This window comes from Gymnogyps californianus, chromosome 4 (genome assembly GCF_018139145.2).
Source record: "Gymnogyps californianus isolate 813 chromosome 4, ASM1813914v2, whole genome shotgun sequence".
Taxonomy (NCBI): Eukaryota; Metazoa; Chordata; class Aves; order Accipitriformes; family Cathartidae; genus Gymnogyps; species Gymnogyps californianus.
This window is the reverse complement of record NC_059474.1, coordinates 54,022,963-54,043,640: the sequence shown is the minus strand read 5'-3', so window position 1 is coordinate 54,043,640 and position 20,678 is coordinate 54,022,963. Positions and strand designations below refer to the sequence as shown.

The 20,678-nt window shown below is 42.3% G+C and overlaps 1 protein-coding gene across 10 annotated transcripts in view; it reads right to left on the bottom strand.

The window, feature by feature from the left end:
* Positions 1–3,026: 3,026 nt before the first annotated feature.
* BMPR1B (bone morphogenetic protein receptor type 1B) overlaps positions 3,027–20,678 on the bottom strand; it is a 265,710-nt gene continuing 248,058 nt past the window's right edge. For all 10 annotated transcript variants that reach the window (XM_050895611.1, XM_050895614.1, XM_050895610.1 and 7 more), the window contains 7 exons: positions 17,037–17,133; positions 16,089–16,227; positions 10,637–10,829; positions 9,901–10,198; positions 7,406–7,581; positions 5,882–6,012; positions 3,027–3,536 (listed from right to left, as the gene is read on the bottom strand). In XM_050895611.1, coding sequence (XP_050751568.1) covers positions 3,411–3,536; positions 5,882–6,012; positions 7,406–7,581; positions 9,901–10,198; positions 10,637–10,829; positions 16,089–16,227; positions 17,037–17,133 — 1,160 coding nt within the window. In that variant the 3' untranslated portion in view covers positions 3,027–3,410. The remainder of the gene's footprint in view (positions 3,537–5,881; positions 6,013–7,405; positions 7,582–9,900; positions 10,199–10,636; positions 10,830–16,088; positions 16,228–17,036; positions 17,134–20,678) is intronic.

The window sequence follows — 20,678 nt, the reverse complement described above, 5'->3', positions numbered from 1 at the left end:
AAACTAAACTTCCTTCAGTGATTTACATTTGAAAACCGGATTTCCAGACCTGTGGGCACTGAAGCCACTATTACCTCCGCCACCGACTTCCAAGCTCTCATCGACATGCACTGTGACACTACCAAAATCTGGAAGTGACATTCAAAGGCCACACCTGGCAAAATAAATGTACTAACGTGTAGTCACTGTACATGCTGAAACCATAATAATTACACGTTGAGTGTTGCAGAAAGTCAACCATGCAGGCTGTAACTTGAATGTCACAGTGCTAGAACAAACGACTTCCACGCTTGCCTTAGGCTGTTTTCTGCCCTTAGGAATATCCCTTTACAATAGCATCAATTACAGTGGGTAGGAGATGAGGGCAAAATCTGGCCTTTCGAGTCTTGGGAGAGTTGTATAACTGCAGACCCTTTGCTTTCTCAGAGTGTGTCTCCTCATATATATATAAATTTATTTTCCTATATAGCACCATTGCAGTGATTTGTCATTTATGCATTTTCATAAATAAATATTATGTTTTATTTAGTGCTTTATCATCCGTAATAGTTTACTCTTAATTCACATACTGGAGTTATTCCAGACTCCCAACTGAATATATATATTTTTATATATATATAAAAAACACATAAACTTGAACATTTAACATACACACTTTATGTAACCTATCAACCAGTATCTTAGATCCCTTTCTTTTGGACCGAAAAAAGTAAGACTTGTTCCGAAAACCAGCGACTGGCCCTTTCTCTCACAACACACTGACGGCAGGTTCCGGGGGCATTGCGTGCATTGCATCCACCAGCCAGCAAAGCACCCTCCAAAACATTCTGGGGAGAGCCATGATAATATTAAAAAAAAAAAAAAAAAGAGGAAAGCAGACGTGAAAAACACCTAAACACAGCAGGGAACAGGCATCCTTGCTGCGCGACTGCTTACCTGGGACCCGCAGGGACTGGGCTCGGAGGTGGGATTGACCAAGCCTGCCCTGACCGCTGCCAAAGTCAACGGTCCCATCCACTTTGTCGGAGCAGAGAAACCCCAGTTCCTCGGGGCTGTGCTGGTTTTTATGAAAGGGCACGAAGGCGAAAGGAGTGAGAGTAGAAACCCCCTGGCTCCATTCACTAAGACAAAAAGGTGAAGAGAGGCTGGGCTGTCCTCCTCATTTTGGGCCACAAATCTTCAAGCCAAGGCAGCCAAGGGGAGGAGCAAACTCCGCTCTCAGCTATGTAAGCACACTGTCTATTAAGGACAGGGGAAACCAGCATCGACCCTCTTGGGGCCAGAGTTCAGTGTACTATTAACTCTCAGAGATTTTCTTTTTGTATTGCTTAGTATTTTTGGGTACAGGCAGGGAAACTGCACTGTGGAAAAAGCACTCTTAATTAATGAAAATCCTCTGATTAAACTTTTTAACACCTATAATCATGGAGGTCTTGCTGGTTCTCTTGAACCTGTGCATTTTTCTCTGTTAGCTTGAAAGTATAAAATGGTAATTTTTCCAACTAGAAATACCTTCAGGGAGCTGTGAAGCTAAACCCCAATTATATACCTACCTGCCACAAATAAATCAGTTTTGTCCAAAAAGGGAAAAAAGAAGCATTACAGAAATGCTGAGACTAAATCCAGCATGGCAATTATTTCAGTTCTGAAATAGGCTTAGCATAATCAAAGCAGCATTTGTAAGGACTTATTTCAAAATTAAACTGAACACCATCTAGTGAAATAGGACACAGGCAGGCAAAAAATTTAAAAAAATAAAATAGAAGAAGGGTAAAGAAGGGTAAACCGGTAACTCCCATGCAGCTCAGCTTTGATAACCTGACGAAGAAGAGACACCTTTCCAAAGAAAATATTTCACAGGGAATATTTCACCTCTCATTTCCCCTTCTCTAGTTGTAACATCACAGCAACTGCTGCAGCCCCAGGAAGGAGGAATGGGGAAAGACGGTAAATACATTTCCAGTTGCTCTTCTTCCCTAAAAGCTCCTCTTGCTGGGAACCACAACGCTACGCAGCCCCAGCTTGGCGGCAGAGCCTGTCACTACCGTGCAGTGGCTCTCAGAGGCACGGAGGCTGCTGGAAGGCCACCCAAAATAGTAATGCAGATGAAGCTTGAGCCAAATTACTCGGTTTGTGGTGCCTCTCACTACAGCGGGAGAAGTGCTGGAGGCACCTGCCTGCTGCCGGCCGCGGTGCACAGCTCTCACCACCCACCCAAGTCCCACACTCCTTCCCTGTCGGCTTCCTACTGCGGCCAGGAGGCACCAGGTCTCCTTATGCTTAAAGAAAAATGACTGCCACACCAAAAATGGGATTTTTGAAGTTTTTCACTTTCCCTTTAAAAAGGGAACACAGATTTTTTTTTTTTCCCCAACTGTGGTTGTAGATGGATACCTCACTTTTACACAGATGAAAGAGCAAGTCAATAATTTTTTCTCACAAGGAACTTCCTCTTACCCAGTGGTTGTGTATGTAGGTCACAGCAGTTTCAAATTCACCAGCGGACCCAAATGTGTACTTCATTTCTACTCACACACAAAATACTTTATTTTGCAGTGGGGGGAAAGAAAGGAAAAAAAAAAAAGAAGCCAAGAAAAGGGGCACTTGTTTATCATCCTGGTACCATACTCATCAGATTTCCTGGAAACGTGAAGAGCTTCTTCAAACAATTCGCACCGAACCATATTCATACGGCTCCCAATTATCTTAAACGAAGCACGACCTCCGCTGGGACAGGCCACCCACAGGAACCTGGCTGCCCGTGCTAACAATGGCAGGGATGTAATTGGGCTCCATCTCTCTGAACCGCTCGCACGCGCAGGGCTATGGAAAGTCGTCTCCGCAGGCAGGCGGCTTTTAAGACGGTTTCCATTACAGATCCTCTGAGCTGCACAGACCCACTCTCCTTTTTTTTTTAAATGCTGGAGTGCAATAGTCTCTTTATAAATGAAAAAGTTGCTTTGCTTTCATTTTCAGCACAGTTTCCTCCAATTTTTTTTTAATGTAACAATATACATCTTTTTTACTTCTAACCAAAAGTTTTATTTTCATAAAATTTAAAGCAGTATCTTTTTTAAACAATCAAAATAATAATAATAACAATAATAATAATAAAATAATAAGTGGCTTTCACAGAAAGCAACATGCATAATCTTAAACCAGTTACTAAAACTGTATTTCCCTGTGTAAACAAGGGCAGACAAGCCTCTTCCAATCTTGTATGTCAAAATTCAGCTGATTTTTGCAAAGGATAGTCTCCTCAAAAGTTGTCAAAGAAACTTACAGCTGCTCTTAAGCATGACTGCATTCAAGGTACTTATTAGCAAAGACTTTCAATACCTCTTCAGGACTTCTGCCTGCACGAGAAAGTCCGTTTCCATGGGCCTTCACGAGAGCTGCCTCTGGCCAAGTCAGAGTTTAATGTCCTGCGACTCTGACATTTTGGCAAGCGTTTTCTTGACTCGCAGGGCTGTGAGCCGGGAGGCGGGGTTGTGAGCCCAGCACTCCATCATCAGCTTCCCCATCTGCCGTAGGCACTGCGGAGAGAAACGGGAGAAAAAGTCCCACCTGGGTCAGCGGAAGAGGAGACTGCAGTTGGTGGCAATGCCGAAAAACTGAAGGGAAAAGGTCTTTTCTAAGGGCAGCCAAAAAAAAAGACAACATGCTGGCTGGTATCGCTTTTCAAGAGCTTTTGTTTTCTGTATTTTAAGGAGAGTTCTCCAAACATGTCAATTACTCTTATAATTTATGACAAGTCATAGTCTAGACTTGGCTGTATGCTCCACAAAAGCACTTTTCCTATTTCCCCTTCCCCAAACCCGCGCAGCCTGATCTGCACAAGCGTGGCTCTGCACAGTGAGCCCTTTGCTGTACAAATTCAGTGGAATTCATTTTCCTCAGCCAGTGACCAGTCCCCGGGGTACAGCCCAGCGTGAGCATGCACCCACGGTTCCTGCCCAGCCACCCCCGCCAGAAAGCCGCCTGCGAGCACCCGGCTCGGCTCTGCCCTGTCCCTCTCCATTCTCTACTTGCTTCCGAAACATAGCCAGACCCTCCTCCAGCTCCCAGCAACAACTCTCTTGCTGACAGCATCTCAGCATTGCCTTTGCCATCCTGGAAAAGGAGCATACATCCCTGCTCTGCGTCTACCACTTTCTTCCGAACATAAAGCACCACGTAAGCCACTGCAGCTGGGTAATGACCCCATCAGCCTACAGATTTACACTGCCTGAAGATTTGCTTGCTACAATAGGAAAAGAGAAGTTTTCCATCTCATCCAACTTGCTCTCCATTTTCAGGAGGCTCCTGGCCCAGAAGCAGCGCAGACCCTGAAAGGCATTAAGCATAAATACCACCAGCAGTGCCCAAGACCAGCCTAACACATTTCAGATTAATGTGGATTTTTATAAATACACTTTGGTGATACACAAGGTTTTATGCACGAACAAGTTTGCCTCTCATCGCTCGAATGCCTGAAGCGCGACTACCGATGACGCTAGCCAATTAATCAAGAACAGTTATTTCAATGAGCCTCCCCAATCCTTGATACGTGTGACAGCAGACCAAACACACACTGTGTGCCACCACACAAAAGCCCTTCCCGGGATCGATAGTAACAGCGCTTCCTCCAGCGTTTCCACTCCTGGTATGAAGGATCAGAGGGATTTGGCTAGGGAGAGGATGAGGCAGGTGAGTCTCGGTTAGATCTTCCCACACACTGGCTGTTGCACAAGTCCTCGAGCTTCCCAGGGAGGTTGTTTTATTTTTCCCTCACATTCCCAAATTGCCTACATCTCACGCCACCTAAATCTTTCATCTGCCTGCAGAATATTCATCTACACGCTGCTATTCCCAAATGGCAGCTGTCTTCTGCGACTGTAGAAAACTTTATAGCATTAAACTGTACCAATTAACATGACTAATGACCCCTCCTCCATAGCATCTCGAGAGTAGTCAGCAGGTTTGCCTGCGGTACCTCAACTGTTCGTCTCTGATCCCACGAGCACAACTTTGCTTCATTACAGATGCTCAGCAGGGAGAGTTCAGATTCTCCCCCAGCCCTCTCACTTCCTCGTTTTATTCTGGAAAGCATTTCTGGATCCTACGTCTCCTCTGAAAAGCCACATCTGTAGCCCTCCTCGCTAAAATGCGAAGAGGTACATCAGCACTGTTTTCTGTAAGATGTAAAGGGGTGAATGATCGGTGCTCTTGGGTGCAGCCCAGCTACTGTGGTCAGTACTATTGCATATCAATACCGTAAGACTGCAACTTATCTTGTGCTCATGTTAATGTAAAATCATGGCAAAATCGTGTTTCCAAGCCTGCACACCTGTGATCACAGAAAAGCTGTATGCTCATTTCTTTTCAGAGAGACAGGAGATATGTCCTTCTTTTAAAAAAAAAAAAAAAAAAAAAAGGAAAAAGGTTGGAATTACGGCCCACACATCAATACACACTGAAGTAGCTGCAAGTATACCAAGTACACTGCCACTGCACTATACACTACAAAATAATTTCTCTCAAAATTTTTGGCTAGCCACTGATTTAATGCTATTAATGCAAGGAGCAGAAAGCAAAATGAGTGCAAGAGGAAAACAGAGAGACTACAAAGGTCTGAGCACAGCCTGCTATCACTGTGAGATCTGGTAGACAGCACACACAGAACCTGCTTGCAAATTTCATAGGCTATTGCCCCTGGGGCTCTGAAACCTTCAGTGGGGATATCTGAGAAGGTCATGCTCCTTCCTGAGCCCTGTTACACTATGACTGGTGCTAGTGCCAGCGGTAAAGCTCCGCCTCACTCAAAATGATGCAGAATTGGGTCAATCTCACTCACTCGCTCTGATTAAAAACACAGGCTGCATTTTAAGAGGGACGATACCTCATCACTGCTCCATCTGTTGGGAAACGAAGGGCGCAGTCTCTTGATGCACACAATCTCCCGCATGTCCTCGTACGAGGGGTCGCTGGGCACAAGGTCGTGGTATGGAAGCTGGTATTCCTCAACTATTCCTGAAAGAAGCAATTAGTTGCCTGTCACTTGCAGAAGACACCTTCCACTACCCTCTTCCCCTCTCATTTTATAACAGATTGACCATACTGTTTAACAATTAGGTGTTCTTCTCCTTAAAAGGACTTCCCTGCCCTAGAATTTTATTCAACAGTCAAGTTCCAATGTAACCATTGCCACGTAAAGACTGGCCATGTATCTTAATCCAAAAGCGTAGTTACTTGCCAAGTGAGACTGTTTCTACCACTGCTGTCCAGTCCAGCAATCTCCGGTAAATTATCACAGAAAAAACTACTAGCATAGGGCCCGTATCAGAGTAATTTGGCAGAGGATTAACCTTGAATTAGGTCTCCTTCTTATTAGTGGACCTGGCATACGTTAAAGGGCATTTCTGTGCCTTTTCAGAACACGGCAAGGTACCATTCTTTGTGCACAGCAATGATGACAACAATATTACAGATTTTACATCGCATCATTGCAATACACTTCACCAGTTTGTAAACACAGGGATCACGTTGCTCATCAGTGAAATTCAGCTCCTCTAGGGTAAAAGCATGGAGCGAGCATTCAGCACAATACTGCAGGCTTTAAAGACCCATAAAGTCTGGTGAAGGTAGCGTAGACCCGAGAGAGACATGCTCTACTCTTACTTGCCACCAATCTGGCACGTAACCGCTGCCCAGTAATTTCTCTGCATTTAACTTTCCTCAGTGGCAAAATAGAGGTAATAACACACATCATTTCTGCACTACACTGAGCTCTACGTGCAGAAAGCACACATAGCCTATGCGTACAAGGATGGATCTATGCCCCGCGTCTGCAGCTGGCTGCATTGCTTTATCTTTGCTGTCCTCACGTTTGAATGCCTGGTGTCAGAAGGAAATGAAGCACATCACTGGTATGACAACGATGTAGTAAGTGCCACTTCCCTCTGGGTTTTTTCTACTTGTCTTGTAAACAGGTTATTTCTTTTAAATAGTGGCACAGCATACCCCCAAATTGTTTGTTCTCTTCCTTCTATTTAACTCTAACAAAACAAAGAAATCACTATTTTCTTTCTGCTAAAATAGCTGAATACCCCCAGCCCAGCAGAAGTGTGTTGCCATTGGAAAAGGCCCCCAAATGAGTTCCTTATTCCTTCTTCAGTGCAGGCAGCCACTGCCTTCAAACAAGCCATTAAAATACAGTCTAAATCTTTGCTGTTGAAATAGCACTGACTGATGCTTTAAAATAAGTTTCAACAAGAGAACAGATATTAAGAGAGTTACCTGTATGGTTTATCCACACTTGTTTATGACAGTAAAAACAATTACCCAGAGAAAAGGATGTGATGGAAGATTTGGGTTATAAATGAGGTTCACTGACAAAATTAAAAGCAATCTCCCAGCTCTTTACCTCCTGAAACACATCTCCTTGCTATCTCCCAAAGGATGAGTCCAAAACTGTACATATCAGCCATGATGTACGACTGAAAGTGATTTCTATTCAAGCTTTCATCCAGCACCTCAGGAGGCATATAGCGTTTTGTTCCTACGCGGGTATTTGGAGGTATGTCTACCTCGTTTGTATCACTAAAAGAAAAAGAAGGGGGGAAAAAAGGGCATCAAACATGCAATAAAGTGGCTTGAAAAGAAAGCAATTTAGATGGGAGAAGTAGTAAATTCACACCACATCCACTCTCAAACAAGGTCAAAAGTAATGCACAATCTTAATGGAACAATTCTTACAAGGAAAGCCTCTTACTGTGAAGGCAACCCTCCTTAAAAGGCTGACCCGCCTGAGGCTATGTTAAGCATTCAAATGCAGAATCACAATGGAGATAAGACTCAACAGGGATGCTGTAACATTTGTGAGATTTCATTAGCATTAGCCTGAGCTCTAATGCTGGTGATAACAATCAAATCTTCATTAAACGCTGTTTTCTTAACACACTCCACCACCTAATGCTTTAGTCTTAAGCAATTAATGGAGGACACTAAATAGCTGCGGCAGTATCACTTAACTGTAGCAAATCAGATCTGCAAGGAAGAGGAGTCTATTTTTTGTGCATGCATTATGTTTGATCTCTCCCAACCTTTACACATCAAGATGTATAAACACACAGACATAAATGTGTAAAAAAATCTAACCAAATGTGTCACACCTCACACACTGACCAGAAGAGACAACGTATATCTAACAGGAAGCAAATTCCCATTAATTATGTGACTGGATTTTTTTTTTCCTATGAACTCAAATTCAGCTGTATCAGTTTTAATGTTTTTACAAGTTTGATATATGGCATATGCTGTGGTTTGCTTAGAAAGGTCTGTTTCCCTTTCCCCACATTTACATTAAAATGTAAGGATTTTAAATGTGATGGATACAACAAAATCTCACTTAATTATACAACTTCTTCTGTAATTTTCTTCACTTACAGTTATGAAAATGACAAAAAAAGCTGAGTCTGAGGTACCACCAGACATCTACACAGTCATTAAGTCACACATATGCTGGTGACATTTCTGTATACCTCCAAGAATGTAACATAAATCTAGTGACCTGCACCGTCTTGCAGTATTTCGAATAAAATGAGAATGCAAAGAACTTTACTAAACTCATTAGCTTCAGCAGAGCGCATCCCTTTCAACTACTTTTTTCTGTTCCTGGTCATTGCCTGAGAAATGCTGTCTAAGGAAGGATTCAGTATGAAAACAAGCCGAGTACGTAACGTAAATTCCATTTGGACTGTGACAAATACATATTTCACCTTCTTTGACAGCAACGCTTGGTAGTTTCTAGTTCTTCTCAGTTCATACCTAAGCAGTGTGCTGCTCTACTTGTCAGGCAAGGCATACCTGCAAAGGGTGAATTTCTTCCCTGCAACTTTTGTAGCAAATAGTGTATTTCCAAGTTGTTGTTTTCTAGGCCCTTGTTCCTCAAAGTAAAAATATTCCTTTCTCATCTCCTAAAGAAAGGTCAGGTTCATAAAGGAAAAGCCTCACCAAGAAACCTGGTAGGTAAGTGAATGGCGAGAAGAGCACATAAAAACTGCCTTTCCTTACACTCTGAATAATTTCAGTTCAAGATTTGTACAGAATTCTTAAATTTCTTTTTTTTGATACTTCAGGGAGCGCACGGCTTCAAAGCTGACCTCTGAAACTGAAACCTTCAGTCTATGGCCACATTTCTGTGCGCAGAAAAATCAGAGACTTCATAACACATGCCTCCACCACCAGGACAAGGGCTGAGAGCTCAAGCTCCTTTTGAACAGAGCTGTCAGACAGCGATGACTCCTTTACGAATCCCAGGAGTAAGTCCTAATTGTCTGCTCTAAGTTGTTTAAACACACAACCATTTTTTTAAAATCAAATTTAAAAGCCATTTCAAAAATCAAATCTGTACTTCGGCAATTTGATTTGTAGGAAATGAAACAAAAGGCAGCCCAAATGGGGTGCTTTTCAATAAATCCCAATTAGTAACTTGTGCAAATTATTAGTATCATTCTATATAAGTTGTGAGTAAATTATCTCAGGATCAGACAAGCTGAAAGCTTCAGTGACAAGTTTACTGACATGACTTCAACCTGTCAGTGCTACGTCCTTTTAGCATGTGGCAGCAATACTCAGGTTGCTATTGAGGGTGAAGTGATGAAAACTGAACCTTTATGCAAATGCAACTAATGTGCTCATTAATTAAAAAGTGACTATTTATACACCTGCATTATGTGTTTATGCGACATTCTCACCCACACAGGTAGCCCCACCTCACATACAGATGAGCATAGCCTGAAAGGTATGCACATACACGGCAGGTGCTTACCCACACGTGCACGCTCGCTCAGTCAACAACTAAACCACTGTTTGCATCTGATTTACTGACTTTTGCTCGCCCTCCTTACTTCTACTCACCTGATAAATTTAACAGCCAAGCCCAAATCTGCTATACAGCAGGTGCCATTCTTTTTCACCAGGATATTCTTACTTTTTAGGTCACGGTGGGCAATAGCGGGTTTGCCCTGAGTACTGAAGATCTCAGTGTGCAAGTGGCACAAGCCACTAACGGAGGAGTAAGCCAGTTTTAGCATGGCTTTTGTGTCCAAGGTAGTAGATTTTAGATAATCATAAAGTGAGCCGTTCTCATGGTAGTCAGTGATGAGATACAGCTGGGTCCAGGATCCTGTACCTTTAATGTCTGCGGCAATGAATCCTGAAAAAAAAAAAAAAAAAGATGATTTCCAAATTAATACTTCTCAGGGCTTTTTTTGACTGCTCAGAACTCTGGACTGTCAGCCACTTCAATAGTTTTATTTTAATAACATATTTAATTTCTTTCATCTTCCATGCAACTATGCCTCACCTCTAGCCTTTAACATATTTTCAGAAAGCCCAGATATGGAAATACAGGTGGCAGAAACAGACGTGTGGTGTTTGGAGTAACAGCCCCCGAACCCCATTATTTTTTAACTTTTATTTATGTTTCAGTAACCCTTGAAACATCTTTCCTTTGAAAAGTGCTGGGTGGCTAATTGCAGAGCACAGCAGGTAACAAAGCACATAGGAAAGGGCATCAGACAACAGCAAATACAAAATTATTAAACTTAAGAAACCTGTACACTATCAAATAATTCTCTTTAATTTCACTCACCGAGAATATTTTCATGCCTCATCAGGACAGTCTGGTAGATTTCTGTTTCTCTGAACCAGCTGGCCTCCTCTGTGGTAAAAAACACTTTCACAGCTACCTTCTCGCCACGCCACTTCCCCATCCAGACTTCTCCATAGCGACCTTTTCCAATCTGCTTTACCATCTGAATCTGTTTTGCAATGGTCCTTTGAACCTGTGAAATGCCGAGACGGGCGGTTACAACTGGCTCCGCAGAAACCTTCTGCATTCACCTCCCTCCTTCTGTGTCTCCTTCCCATGCAGCAAGCCCGGTGGAAAGGGGAATACGCAGCCATTGTAACGTGGATTTCAGCAAAGCTCCACAATGCGGATGCTCCCCGTTTCCCCCAGGACGCAGTGCTGGTGAAGCCATTCCTGCCACTGTGAAGAAGCCTTCCCATACATTCCCAAAACGCACCGTGGCCTCTCAAGAAAGTAAATCAGTCTGTGTGAAGGACACATTTGACTACTAACCTTGAAATTTTTATTTTCCCGTGGGAGGGCACCACTTTGTGGAAATTTTTTTGTTATTTTTGGAAAAGCTTTGACAGAAAACACTCCTGGCCACCCCAACCCAACCCAAATTCCAAAGGAGTAGGTAACACATTTTTAATTAAAACAGGGATGTTTGTTACATACTCAACACCGTTGAGAATCAAGGCTAGGGCTCACAAAAGCCAAAAGAATATCAGCACTCCAAAACTAGCAAAATTACTGAGAACAGCTTCCTATCACCTTCCTTGAAAAACCCATGCCTAATAATTTCAAAATATAAATTTGGTGTTAGGAATGTCAACCACTACTTACGCAATTAGAACCCATGTGCCTACATTAATTTTAATAATCATCATTACCTAGTAATAACAAGTAAGAATTTTTTTTCCAAAGATATGGAAGCGCAGCTTTAAATCTGCCTTTTCTAGTGTCCGTACCAGCTTTGTCAGTGGCTGTACTGTGGACCGATGCTAAAGTCAAACCATTTGGGCAGCTGTGGCGTAACATCAATGCACTCAGCAGCATTGCAGAGATACCCTTCATAAGGATGGCAGACCCCACGTAGCAGATGGACTGATTCTACATTTAACAAGCTTTTATGACTACAAAAAAATCTTGGACAAATGAAGACTAATATATTCTCATAGGATTGGAGCATGTGCACGGATCACATATTTCTAAAAGTTCACAAATAAAAACTCAAGTAGATGCTGCAACACAACCCACTGGTGTTCACGGTTGACAGCCTCACCCTAGTATAACAGGAGATATGTCACCCTCTTGTGCTTCAGTATTGCCAGTTCAATCCACAGCTAATGATTTTTGGTTTGGTAGGATTTTACAAGATTTTGAAAGAAAATAACTGTATAGCCTCCAATGCAAGGAGTTTTTCACCTGGCCCAAGCAATTGGCAAAATCTGGACAAGTTCAAATTCGAGGTCTCTTGGTTTTGCCACCATCCATATACAAATTTCAAGCAGTTTATTGCAGCGAGTGTGCACTGTCTGAATCCCTATGAAATCATATGCATTTCATGTAATCCCAAATATTTTTGCAATCTTGGCTGACAGAAATGATCAAAACTTGATTTTAAAATCATTTACTTCCTTTGCTATCCCTGGGAGATCCAGTGGAAACTACCAGTTTGGTAATGCAGAGCAGGACTGCCGCAACCCCACTGGAGCATGAATGTATGTCCAAAGATGAACTCAAAACCTATTAGGTAAGGTTTATTATCATTTCTTTTGTAAGTAAATTACTGGTTTTCATATTAGACAATTTAAAGAAGAAAAACATACAGCGGCATTTATGCAAAGCTATTTCAAAAGTCCCAGCTTTCTTCTTCTGTCATTTAAACAGAATTCCATTTTTTCAGCACTGCAATGTATTATTAGACTTCCAAGATGGTGGCTTCAGTGCTGTTATTTTTGATTAACATCAGTGAAAGCCAAGAACAGAAATTAGCCTTAATTTTTTAAATGCATTTATTCTCTTTTATACTCTCATATAGTGATTGAGCAATAGTTATATTACATTGGAATTTTGCTGTAACATTTTGTAATGTCATTTTAGCATTGTTGCTTTCTATTTTGCCCATTTTAAAAATGCATCCTGAACAATAATGTAGTTATATCAAATAACTTAATTTGTGTAAATATATGTAATGGCATCATAAAGTACATGGAATTACAATACTTAATGATGAAAAATTCCTTATTAAATTACATTAAGAAAATGAAAAACACATTTCTGTTACGGGTTTTCAGGCGGCAGAATACTATGTGAAGGGCCTTAACCTGGTTTCCTCTTGCCAGAACTGGTCAAACGATTTCCTATGAACAATTTATTTTAAGGAATTTAGCCCCTTCTTGAATCATAAACTGATTACGATTTCTAAAACAAAACAGTTAATCAAAATTGTTGGATGAACTGATCTCATAAGCATGCTGAATGATGTGTTCATGTGAATTATTTACACTGAGTGGGGTTGGGGTTTTTTTATTTCTTTTCAGATCTGTATATTTTGCTGCTTGAGCTCTGTGAGCAGCCAGGTAAGGTTACATGGCCCTTTGTTTCCTCTCCCTAACTGGAATTAATCCAATTACCAACTATTTCTACCTTCTGCATTCTATTTTCCTGATGTTCAGCTAAATGTGTTCAGCTACTGCAGACGAAAATTTAGACAAACCAAACTTTTGTAACTTCAATATTTTGAACAGAGAACTTCATACCTATGGCTGAAATGCAGTCCCTTGAAAAGTGAAATTCATTGGAAGAGGAATTAGGGAAAAAAATATGTGAAAAGGTAGAGGCCAAACTGTAATTCAGAAAACTCTTCATACAGACCACTGAAATAAATGTCCCCAGTGTCTAACCTCCTCCCCTGATTTTGCAAGTGGATTCATGGGGGCAACAGCCTCACCTACACTTCTTGCTCTGTCAAGGCCAATGGGGTTCTCCTTGCTTGCACAGACTTGACTGTGCACCCCAGTTTGTTGGCTCCAAGCCTTTATTTACAACTTATGGTATTTTTTTCTTGGTTTAAAATTTCATTGGCAGCATTTGACCTGCAGCAAACTTTTCTGTCAGAGGTACGAACAGATCGGGAGAAAGAATGGTTGTTGAATGTCAAAGTATCAATAAAATCTTGGTTAATGCTTGTTTTTGGTATAATATTTGTACCCATTAGAATAAATGTTCTGCACAGAAAGAAAACATTACTGTTTAGCATAAAGTGACATTTTCTAACAAATTTCCGGCTTACTTTCCTGAAATAATAACTTTGGATGTTTCAGTCTTTGCATAAGAAATAATACAGTTAAAAACAAACTCTTCCACAATAAAGTCTAGAGCATTATTGCCAGGCACTTTCTATATACTTGTTTCAGGTATGGGCCCAGAGGTATTAATCTGTGCATTTCTAGCGAGCCTGTAGCGGTTGTAGCTGTCTGGGAAATGCAGCAAACATCTATTACCAAGTGCAAGATTCATTATAGCTCTCGTTTTTCTTCTCTTCCACAGAAAATCACTACTTAAAAGGAAAGTCTGGGAAAAAAATGTATGCATTTTCGTAGGCAAAGAGAGAGGGGAAAAGAGTGCCTTCAGGAAGAACACTTGGTCCAGTGGCTGCAAAGTCTCCAGGCTTGAGAGAGGAGAGAGGAGGACTGGCAGAAGACAGGATGGTTTCTACTTCACGGAGCACCGGCACAGCTCTGAGAGCTACTGAGCAATGACTGAGTTGGGATGCCACCTCGGCCATTACAGCAGTTAATTAGCAGAAGTTAGTTTTTCTGTCCACTGCAACAGTAGACCTGGGGACGCCAGTAAGACCATAGATCCCACCTTCAACCAGCTCACTGGGACAGAGGAAGGCATAAAGCACAAGCGGTCACAAACAGCGTTGCTCCAGCTTTTTTGTCTCAAGGGCATCCTGGGATGAAGTATCGAGCTATACACTGCTATGAGATGCCCCAGGGCACCTGCTACATGTGGGCTGCTGGAAACACATCCTCTCAGAGAAGAACAACCAAGTTCCTCATGTTTGCTGTAAATTATTATCTTGTTTCTGTCACTGCAACAGGTAGGAGCACCAAGCACAGACCAAGACCTTGATGTGGCAGGTGTTATGCAAAAAAAACAAAGCAAAAAAAGCAAGAGCCCCTCACAATTAATCAATTGGAAGGGTCCTAAATTGTAAGTATGATCCCTCCCTTTCCATGGCTGCTCGAGGGACATTGGTATGGGATATGACAGAGCTTTCTTAAAGCCTAGACCTAAATGATGGAGTTTCTCTCAACAGAGAAAAATGACCGTGGGTTCTCCATGCTCAGCACCAGCCACAGCACCCACTTGGCAGCTTGGCTTTTTTTCCTCAATAGCTATGTTAATTGTCAGAAAATTGGATTTTTAAAAAAGTCAGCACTTCATTTAAATGGGACTCTAAGCACTTTCTCCTGCCAGAACAAATTGAGTTTAGTCAGATTTTCGCCAACCACTCAGCCTGCTGCTTCATTTAAGGAATTATAAAACTTCCCATTTTATTTCTTCTTCAGGGTGTTGAAAAAAGATATGTAAAGATATGTTGAAAAAACAGATAGATAGTACGTAGTACTTGGAAACTGGACAACATCTACAGTAATAGGATCACTACAAACTAATAGGTTTGGGAGACAGGAGAGACATATCATCTCTGAAAAATGAAAATGAAATCTAATTCATTTTCTCAGAGGCAGTATTTTAAATAAGTAACCTGGCTTTTTTTTCAGTGCTAAAAAGCAATGATGACCCCCAGAAACAAACACCCTGGTGAACAGAACTGTTTTGCCACAGAAGGTAAAACTTCTGCCTTTTCAGCAGGTGAGCTCAGGGGGCTCAGTCATCCTGGAGTCAGTTCAGAAATAATCACAAACTCCATCCCTGTGCCTTTAACCTTTGAGATTGCCACACTACAAGGAAAAAGAATTCGCTCTTGACTTCTGAATGCAAAGTGAAGTCTACACACAAAAAGGTTCCAGGTTTGATGAATTACAGTTCCCTTTACATAAAGACAATGTGTCAGTGTTTGAAATACTATTGTGTGTTGCACATAAAAAGCAAGAAAATAAGATCAGCGGGCCAGATGCTGTCCTGTACACTAGGGTAAATCCTGATGAATTTCTGTGAGCTCTATTAGCCTGTACTTACCCTATGGTATCTAAAATAAGAAATGAGCTGAGGTAAAAAAAAAACCCACTAAGTTTTGGCTTAGTCTACATGAAAAAAAATCTGCTTCTAAAAGCAGCTGTTGTCCAGCTTAAATCCTTGTCATTTCTGGGAGAGAAAAAAACCCTAAAACAACTACTGAGGACACATAAATATAATTTCTTGTGCCTCATTTTGTCCACTCCCTCTACTCATTTTTGCCTTTTAAACTTGCATTAAAATAATATTGCTTCCTTACCAGGAGAGGGAGCCCGGAGCCGCTCCCTGAGCTCTGGGACTGCTCAATCAAATCCTTCAGGGACTCTCCAGGGGGAATGTAGGTCTCATCCTGCTCAAGCCCGATGCTGTAGCGGGGCCTCGTCTCTTGGCGTTTGTATCTGCCATTTTACATGAAAGTGAAATTAGCTTTGAATACAATGAACACATGTGCAATGAATAATGCACATCGTCCTTCACATTTGCTTCATTTATAGACTCACAGCTTCCTCTGCTTCCCTGAGGAATATGCTGGACTCACTGCCCCAAATTTTCTATTTTATTTTTAGCAACTGGTTTTTTTCAGCATCAAAACTCTAAGTATAAAACTCAAAGACCGTGCAATCTCGTGTAAGTTTGCAAAGCAACCAAATGTTTTTCTTTCAGAAACTTAACTATGTTTAAAACACAGACCAAGTAAATACCCAGTTTTATTTTACTACTGCAGTGGATCTTTCAGGAGCCACAGGAGGTAAGGTCAAGGGATCTGGGACTATTTAAAAAATGTGACAAATTATTTAAACATAATGTATGTAGATTATGATAACATTCTAGACATATTTACTTACATTCCTGTACCCCTCTCTTTTTTATGATCAGTTCTTTACCACATAAACACATTTAGAAGCCTTAGGTTTATTTACCCTATATAAAATTTGTCCTGTGGCTTTCTTAGACACAGTAAAGAATAATCTGTGCTTCTACCTGAATGGGTTCTTAGGATGTTGGGCAAAAGATGCTATATGAAATACATCACACAGGTATACCTGTGACTAGTAGGAATAAAATACACATTTTTCCTCATCATAAAATTACAGTTTCTCATTTCCTTTCCTTAAGGTCCACTTCAATTTTTTTCAAATTCCTAAGTCTACAAAAAGATAAATGTTGGGAGGAACATTCACAAGCTGTTAAAGTATTCCTTATTTACCTGAAGTAGCAGAATATGATGATAAGCACCAGGAGTATACTGCAAACAGTCACCGAGATCAGCAGGGCCTTATGGTGAATGTTTCCTTCAGCAAAGTCTGGGATTAAAAACAAGGAAGGTGGAAAATTTTGAAAGGGAGGTGGTACAAAGTCAGCATCAAAAGACACACGTGCCTTGAAAAGTGCAGCGAGCACAAGTTCATTTCCTTTCTTTTCTACTGAAGTCCTGTGCAAGACACCCCTGGATTCCCCAGGCATTTTGTGCGCTTCCTCTTTGACCCTCACTGACCAGGGCAGAACCAGCACTTCCAAAAGCCTGTTTGAGTTTTCAGCCTTCACTCAGGCAAAACATTGCCTTGATTTGCAATTCCCTGTTTGGCTCTGAATGAAAAATCAATTAAGACTTGTAGCTCTGTGTCTTAACCTAAGTGATCAGCCAGGACATACAAAAATTACTGCCTCTATCTTAAATCACTCTTGTTAAGTAGCATCCTATTGAGAAGTTAATATAAAAAAAATGAATAATTGCATTTATCCTAGGAGGGAAGACACAGCAGACCATCCAACCCCCAAGAAGGCAGGCCACCAGAGGCCTTGAAGGTATATTTGCATCACTGCAGAATAATCCGTCTCTCGGATCCTGTTTTAAACACCTGAGCACGAATTTTCTCCTCCATTCTCTCTATAGCAGCCCTGTGTGCCAGGAAGTCCTTCCTATGCTGGTGGGCAACACTATCCTTCCAGCAGCTATTCTGTAAAACACTTTGAAAATGAAACGTATAAAATAACTTGTAGAAAATGCCGTTATGTAAAAACTATTGAAATGTTTCAGTCAGTCTTTGCATGGGAGACTCATTCTCCTTTAAAGCATACCATTAACCTCCAAATGTGCATTCTCAACTCAGGCAAGCAAGTCTGGCATTCATGCATGTGCCTCTGCTGAAAAAAAAAGAAACCAAGCACTATTCTTCTTTAACCTCCCCAAACCCCCAAAGTCTCAAAATTATGGTATTTCAGCATGCAGACACACACACCGCCCTCCCAAAGTTGCTGTCTGGTATAATGCAAATGAGGACTATGTTTTCTGCAGCTCTCCCAGCCTCGCTGTCTTGCATCTTTCACGCTAATGCCCGACACATAGTAAAATGCAAGAAATCTATCCATATTGACTCATCCCAAAACAGCGCTATTACGTTTCAGATTTACAAGGGTAATGAGACAAGGAGATTCCTAAGGGACTCTTGGTTTACTGTCAGGCTCTTTTATTTTAAAGATCCAGTTTCTCCTTCTGTTTTTGCCCCCGAACTATTTCTTTCCTTCCCCTTTCCACTACAACAGAGATTACCAACCAACACACCTTTTGATCACACTGGTCGTGTTTTAACCTGCCATTACCTGCTCCGGGAGCATTAACAATGTAAACATTCAAGACACGGCCGATGCCTTTGAAAGGGGACACTGACACAATGTCTATCAGGAAAACTCTGGAGCCCATCATTCTCCCTGCTGCAGCAGATTTCTACCGGGCCTGCCACTGCAAGCGGGCTGCGAGCCGAAACCGAAAGCCCACCGGGGAATCCAGACCTCTCTTGCGAAGGCGATGGCTGCTCAGCAGGGCTAAGGGCTCTAGTTCATGCTTTGTAAGCAGCCTGTGTCGGCCAGCCATTTCCCTCTAAAATGTGTGGTTTGTAACAGTTTAAGATGTCACTGCCCATCAGCTGAGGAGAGGATAAACAGAGCACGCAGACCACATAGTAGGATTTTTATACTTGGGAGAATCCTGGGTATCTGTCCACAGCAAGGGTTTTTCCACTTCACAGAATAAGCCACAATGGAAGTTGGGCTCTTGTGCTTAGCAGTAATAAATGTTGATGTCAGATGCAGAGGGAGCAATTCAGACCTTGCTCATACTTGTGTATGCCAGAGAGCAAAGCCATGGAAGTCTGTGCATTTACACAGACACCAAGTGTTGCACTACCAGAACTTGTAAAGCGCCCACTGTTCATGCTGCCTGTGTGTGTCCAAGTACGTACATTTGGGAAAGGGATGATAAAGATGCTGAAATCTTAATCAACCCCCCGTCATTTTAAATGATCCAAACCCTGTGCTCAATGTTTCTAATGGGCTTCTCCCATTCAGAAAAGTAAGTAAATGCAGTTTGATTCTCCCAGAGGCCAGAAGGCATTTTGGAAGTGCTGTGTAGCTCTCAAACAAACTTCAGGCTCCAACATGGCAAAATTTTTTGGTACCCAAATGCAATTACGTGAAGCAAGTGCAAGGAAAGCATGGAAGACTTAAAGGAACGTGTCTTGATCTCGGTGCTGGGAGTGGCTGATGCAGACTGCAGCAGCAGCGATGCTTACGCTCTCGCAGTAGGTGATGTCCCCCATGCTGGCAGTGTCAGCTAACATAGCTTTAGTAGTGGTTCACTATGCACAGCACGGGCACGCAACTGGCTCTCACAGGAGAATAACTTCCGTATGTCTTTATTTGGCTACATATGATGAGAGGCAATACTGACGATAAGTGAGCTATTGTCTCACCTTTCAAATACTTCCTGCATTTTCAAAGCATTTTGGTAGAATTTCATTTGCTTGCTCACTTGAGGACTTCATAAACCCACTGGTGCGTGGACAACACAAGATTAACAGCATGCCCCCATTCTTACACCAGCAATGTCTGTTCTGCTGAACTGAGCCAGGCTGGTGCTGCTGGAGACCAACTCTTTTCTCCTCCTACAGCCCATGCTGTTCCCCACAGAGCAGCAGGACAAACCTCCCTTTCTGTGCACCATTTTTGGCACTTCCTTGACCAGGCGGAGGGATGGGGCAGCTCAGCTGTGAGTCTGCTTAATCACTGGCTTGTGGGCTCCGTGGTGAGGACTGTGGTGGGTACCAGTCGGTGCCAGTCGGTGCCAGTTTGCGTGATGGAGATACTCTGTCCTTTAAGAAGTGCTTTTTCATGTTATGTTACTTGGCAACTGCAACATGCCAAGCAGTGGGGTTATGAGAATAAGCAGTATCTTCCACGGAGGCAGCCGTGAGCGATTACCATGAGCGCGGTGGCAGGAGCGCAAAACAAACACGCAGTAGATTTGGGAAGCTTCTTCACATACCTCGGCTGGCCGATAATAGCGAAGCCCAGCAAACGGCACGTTAACAGTTTTATGTCATACGAAAACAGTGGCGTGTGCTGGTGTCAGTGGTGAGCAGCACAGAAAGGGAGAGATGGCAACAAAAGGAGGGTCTTCGGTGATACCAAGCTGCCTCTGTTATTTTCCCGTGATTTCCCCCTCCTCCACCACTTGTTCCCCTCACTCTGCCGTCCGCAGGACCATGCTGAGGAGTGCATTGAAAATGCCACCCAGCAGGTTCAAGGGAGAAGTCAGCATATCAAAGGGAGAGGAGGTTCTCCTCCCTCCCCAGGTCCCTCCAGTTCACAATGTTACGGTTATCCAAGTAAAAACTGCAGTGAAATCTGAGGCGTGGAGACTGTGTGCACACATCAAACCCCATCATTCCTCCAATCATTCCCTTGCCCATTCATCACTAGCTCTACAGGCAGGGAGCCAGACACGGTGGCACCACCACTTCTGCTTATATAGGCTCTAAATCAGTAAAGACATATTTCTCCTTTCGACTGG